The following is an 11,457-nucleotide window of genomic DNA, read 5'->3' as shown; positions in this document are numbered from 1 at the left end:
GGTGTCAGCACTTCAATCAGGGAGTGTTTGTTCTCATGTGCCTGCTTTGTGGTGTAGTGAAAGAGGAATCCAGGAAGGATCGGGAGCGGAGAGACAGGGGCGATCGCCGCCAGAGATCTTCTTGAACGCACCCTGTGACCACTTTGAGCGGAGTTATGATTTACATTTAACCGACTTGTGTTTTGTTGGACTTGCGAGCGATCAAAATAAAATGACTTTCTGTCGGAAGAGCAAACATGGTGTCCAAGCGCTCTGTGAACCCTTTACAGTGGAGCCCAACGTCGGGATCGAGCGCAGGGAAATGGACCAGTCCCCATTGAGAAACGTACTCGGGCACTTGGCCCAGATGGCAGAGCGACAAGGCCAGCTCCACCAGGCGCAGAACAAGGTGCTCTCGGACCTAGCCCAGTCCTTGGCCGCCGATCGGGCCATGCTCCGGGAGCTCCTCGCCTCCGGCAGACGCGGCGAAAGACTCCGAGGGGCGGGACCCGCAACGAACATACACGTCCCGAAGATGGGGGAGGCAGACGACGCGGAAGCCTTCATTGAGGCCTTCCAGGGGTTGGCCGAGGTCTCAGGGTGGCCTCGCCCGGAGTGGGCACACCGTCTCCTGCCGCTCCTAACAGGAGAGGCGCAGCTCGCGGCCCACAGTCTGCCGGCCGGGGCCCGCGAGACTACGACGCCATCACCAGGGCCATCTGAGACCGGATGGACCTCTACCCAGAGGAACATCTCCGGTGGTTCCCGGCGCTGGCCTTCAGTTAGGGGGACCGACCCTTCGCCTTCGCCCAGCAGCTGAGGGACCAGCGGCAAGGAGAGAAAATAAAATTAAAATTGTATACAATTAAAATTGTATTTTAATGTATTTCATACAACTATCTGAAACAGCTTTAAGTCCATGTGGAGGGAATGCAGCAGGGTTTCAGTTATATAAAAGCGTGTTCTAGCATGTAAGACAAAGAAATCTCTGGAGTTGCCCCCTTCCCCATCTTTATTTTAGATAAGCTCACACAAAATACTTAACTAAAGCTTTATAACTACCTGAATATATCAATTCAGCCGTTACATGTAATGCATAAATGCTTAGTAAGATAATAGAAAATAAAATATGAATAAATCTCTAAAGTTGCCCCCCTCCCAATCCTTACTTTAGGTAAGTTAACACAAAATACCTAACTGATGCTACCGGAACTACTTTCATCTAATAATCATACTAATAATTTATAACTGATTAAAAATAATCGTATTCTTATCTTAATTAGTATTCATGAATGAACAATGCTTCATCAATAAGGATTTTACTATTTGCGATGAATATTACTAGCCTCCTGTCCCTGAGATTCATAAACGGTGGAACAAAATCAACGTTCTTCAAACTTTAATGTCAGATCCAAGGGGGGAATCAAAATATTATAATGTTTATTATCCCTGAAAACCAGACTGGCTTCAATACTGGAACATATTTAAACTTAAATTCAGGAAGACGACGATCCCCTTGTTTTTCATCGATTTATGTCAGGTTCTGAATTCCCTTTGTCATCACAGGCTCCTCCCTTCATCGCTCAACCAACCAGGACCTCATGCATTAACAGGGGTCCAATCACAGGTCAACGTGCAGTTTTTGAACCTCTCTCATGCTTTTAGCTTGTCTGTTGTTTTCATTGAGACTCGTTGCAGCCCTCCTCCACCCCCTCCACCTCCGGGATCAGCTCCACCCCCTTCCACCTCCGGGCTCAGCTCCACCCCCTCCAGGAGGACGACCTCCAGGGCCGATGCCCTCAATAGTCTCACAGCGCCTCCACACCAGACACCTAATCACAAAATGTGTTGCCAATAAATGTTGTGGTTCACTTTAAATACTGGCCTCCTGATTGAACATTAAATTCACTTCAAAAAGTAAGGCTAAGTATATTAAATTTGACATTCCTTGTTCTTTAAGCGAGATATGTTGGGAACAGTTCTTATATTTTGTAGTAGAGTACTCATCATTTATCTTCAGCTGTTTGGTAATCACTTGGTTCTCTCTTATCAGGGAGTGTATTGAACACATCTTGTCCACCCTCCCTAGTGTGATGCAGACAAAGTGTTTCTCAGGGAAAGACGGTAATATAGTAGCCATTATTTAAGTTGCATGACAACTAAAGTCTTATAATACACAACATTCAAGATGATACTTTGTCAACATGATACATCTTACATCTGTTTTTATTCCGTCTGCCGTTAAAAGGGCTGACTAACTCTTTAAATTCTAATCACCAGCCACAAATTCCCTTATTTATTTGGGGGGGGGGGGACGGGACTTTGTTTTAAACAAATGTTCTTGTCGAATCAGCTTATAGAGTAAAGAGGATCCAGGGTTGTCATCTTTCCCCTCGTCAACCTCACTTTGAACTCCGGAATGGTGTAGCATTTTAGCGCCATAGTATTTGTCGCGTCATGAAAAGTTGGCATCCATGTATTGTATACGTTATGTTCAGAATTGAACATAGAATATATGAGTTCAGAGTGCAACGATATATATATATTTTTGTATTTGTAATGTAATGTTTCACATTAACTAGTCGGCAGGAAACAGGAGGAGTAAACACAGGAACATACTGGTATAAAAAGAATAACAAGACACAAATGTGGCAATAAACATATCCAGCCAATCCAAACCCATCTTAACCCAGGTGAAATGTTAGTCCCCATCCTATGTTGCATTCTGAACCTCTAAACTAATTTACTTTTGCAAATAATTTTGCTTTATAATGGTCATTGTTTCTATCATAGATTGTTGTACAGATTCACTCCATTAGATCATTGATTTATTATTTCTTTATTAGCGAAGTTAACACACTAAGAATCTGTTCACAAGCAATTTATTTTCGCACTGCTGCATAAAGGACTAAGACAAACATGCATGAGCATATGGGCATCAGTATGACGACTTTACTATGCTATTCTATACCACATACACTGTACTGTTCTAGGTATACTATGCTGATTATACCATGCAAATACATAGCCATACATATCAAATTGATTTTGAAAATAGCAAAAATATAAGCAAAATATACTCCACTGGTTCATGATTGCAGGAATTTACTTGTTAATTTATTTTGATAATATGATTTTGAATATCTAAATTTCTTACCTTAATTTATAGAAGATCACATTTAGCAATCATCATCATGTTACCTAAGTTAAAAAACATTACAATGTCCTTATGGGAAGATTTAATTTGTATCTAATTCAACCTTTTTTTCACGATTTTCCTCAGACAATGCAGATCACAAAATATGAGTAATGCCCAAAATAAATAATGAAAATAAAATATAATAATTCAACATAGTGAGGAGGGTTGGATCCAGAAGAAGTTGTATGTAGGCAGGCACAAGGCAGGCCAGAGAAGAGGCTCTTTACTTGAAAGATGAGCGAACCACGCGCCCCTTCAGAGGCTGTGGTGGCCGCCAGTTGTCCACCATGCAACATGGAGCCTCTCCCTCAGCATTGAAGTGTAGACTGCGAAACTGAGCCATCTGATTAGATGGTCAGGAAACAATAAAGAGACAGAAACAGTCCAGAGTCAAATTTAGATCCAAGCTTCTGATGGCAACAAACAGAATTGATTCTGATTAATTTGGCCTTACTGTGTTAGGTAGCACAGCTACCCTTGTTCAGCTATTGAATTTTTTTTGTAATTGTGGTCCAATATAACAATAAAATAACTATGTTTGCATCTGCATACATAGTTGTGGATTTGTACAGAACAGCGCTATCTGAATGTCCTCATGAGCCAACAGTTATGGGTGGGTAGAAGTAAGCAGTAGTGAGATACAGCCACCCCCAATACCAGCCCGTTAAGGACCCAGAATGTCTTATCTCTCTCGTGCATTCTTGCTGAGATCTGACTCCTCCCTTTGGAGAATTATTGCAAATATGCTAGCCTTGTTTTGCCTCTCATGCATTGCTATTACGTCATCTAAATCCCTTTAAGCTTCACTTTTGCAAATTGTCAATTTATTTAGCAAATAATGATAATTGGTTTCATAAAGTTTGGTTTGTGAATATATATATATATATATATATATATATATATATATATATATATATATATATATATATATATATATATATATATATATTCATAAATATATATATATATATTCATAAATCTGAATATGAATAGATATAATCATAAATATGAATATGAATCTCTTTGCTACATATTTATTTTTCCAACATTAAAAATATTTAATATATTTTAAAGAAAGTGCCTGCGATCACAATATATTTACCTAAAAGATTTATGGTACAGTAAAAAATATAGATTGTTTTATATATGAACAAAAGAAAAACACCTGACAAGTAATAATGTGCCTAGCCCTCAAAGAGGGACATGAATGCATTGAGCCAATTATACAATTCATCTGCCATTATGGAAATACTGGACATAAACTAGCATATTCCTACTATGGTTATGGTACTATGGGTACTTGGATCTGGTTCATTGAGGACACTTCAAGCCTTTAATAACACGTCATTGCTTTCTGAAAAATGCAATCAATACCACCAATCTGATAAATACTAGTAAAAAGGCTAATTATTTAATTAAAAAGGCTTAATTTCTCCTGCTTAAACGGGGGTTAACTAAACCTTACTTAGTGACTGGTTATTTGTATTATGATATTTATTTATTACATCAAATTCGATTTATATAAGTTGTTCATGAAATAGGAATCACAAACTATAACTGCAAACTATATTGTGAAATGGAAGTTATGAAATGATGGAATAGAAAAGGATAGGTGAAGAAATACAACCTGTGCAGGGCTGACACAGATGGGCTCTTTCAGAACAATCCAAGTGACACTCTCTAGCAGAGGAGGAGTAGTCAGGGAGCCATCATAAGTCCAGTAGTCCAGAGAAACAGGAAGAAGGGTTTTTGGATCAAAGTTTTCAAAGATGTTCTGCTTGCCCTGCATAGAGGAGATTATAAAATAATAGATTATAATATGTAAGCAGTTTGCTTAACTCGATCCCTAAAGTGCCCATGCATTTCGGGGAGGAAAAAGTGTTATAGTTTTACATTAATGTGAAGGCACATATATGCTTAATTAGGGTAACTTGCCTTGGATTTGATTGCATTCAATGCATCCAGAACTTTTTGTAGTCTAGGATTCGCTGAACCAATCTGGGGTATAAAGAAATGAAGTAACAAACAGACACACATTAATTGACTGGACTGTTGGCAGAGTGCTCTTGATATTCATCAAGGTTATATCCTAAGCCAAAGGATAATCATAAAGTGGAATATCTGCCGTTTCTATTGTTTGGGAACCTAACAACATCTATAATGCTGAATCCCAGGCCTGATGCCTGACAGATAAAGAACTATGGAAGTGTGGCTACAGAACATAGGCTGCATGAAGGCTCTTCTGCTTCCAACACAATTGGCTTTGAGGTTTTGTTGTCATGCAGATTTTTGGAATAATAACACACATTCGATAAAACAGTTATTTGATTTCAGCTCTAGAAATGTCCAAGTAAGGATACATGGATATTTTACTCATCCATGTAATAGGGGTACGAATTATCAAATGCCTGGACTGCAGGTATCAGTTCCTCATTGCAGTCGAACAGTGGTTAAACCCAATAATTGATATCAAAATACAGCCTTTCTTTCATTATCCTGGTTGCCTTCTATGTTGGACTTCATAGTCAAACGATTTTTTTTTTTTTACATTGTTAAAAGTCATAATGAAGACATTCAACACATTCAATAAATTCAAAGCCGATTGAATATATAATTGAGATATAAATAATATAAAAGCAATTTCCAAAGGGTACTTAATATACATTGTGTGTAGAATAACTAGCTGCAGCATTTCTATGGGCATTTGTTCCTTCATAATGTCACGTAGTTTGGAAAACTACGTGACCTGAGTGAACTTTGAGCGTAATTAAAAAATTTAAATCAAGTTAGTTGTTCAGGAAGATGATTAACAAAACAAAATGAAAACCCAAGAAGAAACTAGACAATTCTAATGTAAACTGATTTACATTCTCGTACTACTGAGAGTCCAAAATGCTTGTAAACACCGCCAATTAATTCAAAATAAGAAATCACCTTGAGAAAGACCCCCACAACAGCCAGGCCATCAGGCTGGCTGGCAGCCTCACCGAAGCTGGGATACTTGGTGTTCCAATGCACCAGATGGAGCTGTTACAGAAAGTAGAATGAAACATTATATGATGCTCAATCCACCTTTCTCACTTATCATTGTCAGAGTGCTTTGCTGGGGGGCCATTATCATCGCCTGACATGCCTCCCTTCCTGATAAGACTCACAGAAGGAGAACATGAAAACTTGATATGGATTCAAGTTTGGGAATCAAACTTGAGTCGCTAGAGCAACATGGTATCAATTTGTTTGTGTGTGTGCTTAATTTCAGGGCTTAGTTAACTTAGTTAATCAGTATTAGTTTTTGTTTAAAACGTTAGATAGTATGTTCGATAGTGTGTATGTTAATTATAAGATTTTATAATTTTTTGGTTTTTCCCTCAGGGTCGCTTTACCTTCTAATATTTAAAAAATTATTTGCGCAAAAAGAGTCAAAGTTCAACATAGTTCACTTCTATAATATATAAAGACAGTACCTCACAAGGGAACATGAATCCTTTGACTGTGTGCTCGGAACCTCTGTCATCACTGGCACCCCAGTGAAAATGAAATTGCTTTAGACGATAGATTCCAGAAATTGGACCGGCAGTCAACGCTTGGGAGTTGTGGAGAGAGGGCAGAAATCAGACTAAGTAGGACATTTCATGGTTCAATAAAAAAAGATAATTGGATATTATTTTTTAAGAGTGGCTGTGCGTATACAGCGCCCCTTTTTTTTTTTTTCTTCTTACGATTATTGCACTGGAAAATGCATTATGCAATATCAAAACAACTCAAATGATGCTAGGTATTCAGGAGAAATGCTTAGAAGTGGAGAATGCAACCAAGGTATCCAGATTACCTGCAGATCGATAATAGTTATTCCTGATGAAGTTGTTATAGTGTCAGACTTTAGCGTCCCCATATAATCACTTACACACTGACACTGTTTATCAAGCCATTGTTTTTAAGGTCTGATTAGCAGATCAGTGCCCCACATGTCAACATGATACATTTTCAAGGACAGCTGCAGCCAGAGTAGTTCAGTTCAGTTCATTAAGAGCCTAGAAGAGGCAGTACTCACTAGAAGTATTTTCATCATCTACATAGTCAACCTGGAAGGAGTGTCCATTGTTGAGGATGCTGCTTGAATTGGACGGGTCGTACTTTAGTTTAAGTGGCTTCAGAGAACGTTCGTACAGGGCCTGGTTTGGAATGATGTTGATCGGAGACTGCCTGGGTCCATTAGCAACAGGAAACCCTTTTTCCCAAGTCTCAGGCCCTACGAAACAGAATTAGATAGAGAAACAATGCCTTTAATGAAGCTCTCCAAAAAATACGGTGAAACTAGGAAAATCTTAATTTCTTCCTTAATTCTATTAAACTGTATTTACAATATAAATATGAACTTAATCAAATAGGTGCTATAAATATAATGCAAATGCCTCACCATTATATGGTCCATATCCCCATGCATGAGACATCGCAAGTTTGCGGTTTCAAATACAACCACAGAATTAAGAGTGACACCAAAAATGCCCCAGGAAAGGCTGTTGCAAGGCTTTATATGCGTGTATTGCCTGAGTTTCCTTATCAGACTAGCACACTTAGTTAACCAACGCTTGTGACAGAATATCACTGCCTTAAGTAACCTTGTGCACCCTCTGGTGGTATTCTATGATACTTTACTAGTTTTCTTGTCCTCTCCAGAGAGAGAGAGAGAGAGAGAGAGAGAGAGAGAGAGAGAGAGAGAGAGAGAGAGAGAGAGAGAGAGAGAGAGAGAGAGAGAGAGAGAGAGAGAGAGAGAGAGAGAGAGAGAGAGAGAGAGAGAGAGAGAGAGAGAGAGAGAGAGAGAGAGAGAGAGAGAGAGAGAAAAATGTCACTGGTTACTGCTTACTTTATGTTTTAGCTTTGCACTTTTTGACAAAGGTTTTGAAGTAACAAATACAATACGATCAGCAGATCAATAAATATGATAGATATTTACAAAATGTTAAACACAAATTATGAAAACCATGAACTATAAACCCAAAGTAATGATGACAATGTACTGTAATTTAACAATTAATGTACCAAGAAATTGTACACAAGGATACAGAGGGTTTTTAAACTTATATTCAAGATTTACAAGATTGACTTGAAATGCTCTCCACATGACCCTGTGGAGAGCACAAGGTTTTACTACCAAGAGGCTGAAATTACAACAATGTAAAGGGGAGGCATGTCAATTAGTGTATACAAATGCTATAAGAGTTGAAACTTTCCCTCCTCATAGACTTGGACACAACCACATTACTAAAAGATCTCTGGTGTTAAATAAAATAGAAAATGTATGAATAAGGATGTTTTATGAAAAAAAGTGTTGAGTCATAACAGAGTTTAGCTGATGTTTACTGTTGTGTGGTATAATAACTGATTTGCGGTAAGTTGTTGCTTTTAAAAATGATATTAATTAAGTAGAATATTTATAATATACTGTAAGTAGAATGACAATATTTATCCACAATTTCAATGTGTCATATTATAATATCTATTGCCTAATTATCACCACTTTGGGGGAGTGTGGCCCCCTAGGGGGAGGCCACACTCCACCTAGGTGGCCACACTCCACCTAGGGGGCCACACTCCACCTAGGGGGCCACACTCCACCTAGGGGGCCACACTCCACCTAGGTGACTTATATTGGGCTCCTCCAGACAAAAGGACACAGGGCAGTGGTGTTGACACTCTATTTTATTGCGAATACATGAGATCTCTCCCTGTGTGTGTGTGTGTGTGTGTGTGTGCAGGGCCGGCCCTGACCAATTTGGCGCCCTAGGCAAGATTTTTGCTGGCGCCCCGTTGGATCGCACACTAAATTTGACTACCAATGTTCATAAACTCAGAGAAGCTACAAAGCTTTGTCTTTGAGACTCTTTGATTTTGGATAGAAAATTAAACACACGAAACGTATTACAAACCAAGTAACAAGCAATGAATCACTCATACAATAAGTATGCACAAAATACTGCAAAGAAATGCATGATGTTTACAAAAGGCATTCATAAGCAAAATAATAGAGTTCAGATTCAAATTATTGTAAATACAATTAAATGTAGTATGGTTTATCTAGTTTGGTTCTAACCAGAGATTAAACAAGCACTCAACTGAAGTGTAAAAAAAATACAAAATTAGGGCTGTGCAGAGGTAGACGGGACAGCAGCACCTGATGCTGTGTCACTGGGGGTGGTACTGAAATATTTAAAAAGTGCATCTGAAGGGAGAAGAGAAGTATATGTGACAACTGCATGTTACATTTTAATAAAAAAACAGATGCTTGGTGTGCTATACATGAGACTAATATAGACTAATGAAAATGTGATGAGATTCATTCAACTTTATTGTCATTGCAATGCAATTCAGTCTAACCACAGTGCAAAAAACAGTAAAGTGCAATGAAATGAATGTATATATAGCCTATGAATGATATGTGAAAGCTAAGGTGTGAAATATTAACATTAATACACTTTAACTGCACAGTTCAGTTCATATAAACAAATGAATACAAATATATAGCCGTAGATCTAAAAATATAGATATGTGGTCAACTTTAGCTTCATTAGAAAAGGTTATAGTTCCATTTATACGGACACCCATTTTGATTGGACAACTTGTTCTCCATCTATGGATATACCAACCCCAGACAGACAGATGGGGACAGACAACCCGGTCTCACGAAAAATACGTGACACTGTCACGTTATTTAATCTATTGAAACTTGATCAGGGACACGTATTTTCAAATTTTTCGTGTTAAAAAGCACTAATTTCAAACCCATGTATTTCAATTGGGAGTATTTGTCGTGTCACTAAGCACGACTTCCAAACTAAGGTTCTGTGCGGGAGCGTTCTCCCAAATGTCCCTTAAGGAGCTCCGTACAGAACATTTATTGTTAAAAATTGTCTGTGATAACTAACAATATGACAGCTTTAGACCACCCGTTTCTACTTTCACCTTTGATTCTGAGATATTGTGACAATTCACGGATATATTAAATGCAGGTGCGCTGCTCAGGCAAACCGCGAAGGAAAAAAGGGTAGCTGCTTCATCTGTTCTTATTAGAATTGTATGTCTTGATGTTCTATTTCATGTAGGCTACGCCGTCTAGGCTTCGCCTTATGGGCTTGTCCCGTGCGCGCGCCTGCGCGCGCTGAAAATTCAAACTATGCACCTATCAGCGTGGGCACCGCCCACATTTCCCACGGTATCGTGTCTATATAACGCGGTGTATACCGTCGCTCATCCTCCCTTTTCTTTCAGCACTTGTGCTTATCAGCGAGAAATTGAGAACTACAATTAAGAAGATGAGAACTTCAACACGGATCTCCCAAGCCGGTGGCAGCGGCTCGGGCGAGGCCGCGGATAAACGGCCCTTTTCAGGGCCACCTGAGAGCGCTCCTAGAGCTAGGTCCTTTTCAGGACTCCTATGCGCCTCCTGTCCCGCCTCCCTGGCACCGGGTGACGGGCACTTGGCGTGCTTTTGGTGCCTCGGCGCCGACCACGCCGCGGCTGCTATGGCGGCCCCCGTCTCCTGTGTCGCCTGCCGGGAGCTGCCTGAAGAGGGGATCCTCTCCAGGCATCTCTTCTTTTCCCCTGCGGTGGAAATGGCTGACGCCATCGACCTGTTCGGACCTGACGTCGACGATGGCATCATCGACGCCTCCCTGGACGACGTCTTCGGCGACTCGGCGTCCGGTTTTTTCCCGCTCTCGGGTTACAACCGCCACCGTCATACAACACGAGGGTCCGCGCCGGATGACCGATCTCTTCCGGGAGATCATGGGTGAGGCGGCGGCCATCAAAGGGATTCCCATGCCGGTCCCGCCTCTCGCCCCCGTATCTGACGATATGCAGGGCGAGTGCTTTCGCACCCCATCTTTTTCCCGGCGGGTTACCCAGTGCCCCTTGTTCCCGCCTTTGCAGCACTTGTTTATTGCTGCCGGTGAGGACCCTTCGACCCTGAAGGCTCCGGTAAGATCCTACACGGATTTCACCAACGTGGAGGGGTGGGCCGATACTCAGGTGAGGGGGATCCCTCGCCTGGAGCCTCCCCTGGCAGCGCTTCTCTGTCCGGGCGCCGGGCTCCTTAACGAAAAGCCGCTGCCCCCCGACCGCCTCCAGAAGCAGATTGTCGGCCTAACGGACAGGGTGTTCGTTTGTGCCTCTCAATCCGCGGCGGCGGTCAACAACATCGCCCTGCTCTCCTCTGCCATGGTCTCCTTGTCGGCTGACAGGGAGGCCTACGGCCCGGAGGAAGCCGCGAGATGGCTGGC

General features: G+C 40.8%; 1 protein-coding gene across 1 annotated transcript; it reads right to left on the bottom strand.

Moving 5' to 3' along the window:
• Window positions 1-2,802: 2,802 nt before the first annotated feature.
• cahz (carbonic anhydrase) lies at window positions 2,803-7,756 on the bottom strand. The gene is made up of 7 exons (XM_060059830.1): window positions 7,596-7,756; window positions 7,230-7,427; window positions 6,643-6,761; window positions 6,113-6,205; window positions 5,114-5,176; window positions 4,806-4,961; window positions 2,803-3,521 (listed from the first exon to the last, which is right to left on the bottom strand). Exons 1-7 carry the CDS (start codon window positions 7,627-7,629, stop codon window positions 3,402-3,404), a joined length of 783 nt encoding a protein of 260 aa, XP_059915813.1. The 5' UTR covers window positions 7,630-7,756; the 3' UTR covers window positions 2,803-3,401.
• Window positions 7,757-11,457: the final 3,701 nt, after the last annotated feature.

This window comes from Gadus macrocephalus, chromosome 8 (assembly GCF_031168955.1).
Source record: "Gadus macrocephalus chromosome 8, ASM3116895v1".
Lineage (NCBI taxonomy): Eukaryota > Metazoa > Chordata > Actinopteri > Gadiformes > Gadidae > Gadus > Gadus macrocephalus.
Note: the sequence above shows the minus strand (reverse complement) of the source record. Positions and strands in the feature narration are given on the sequence as shown.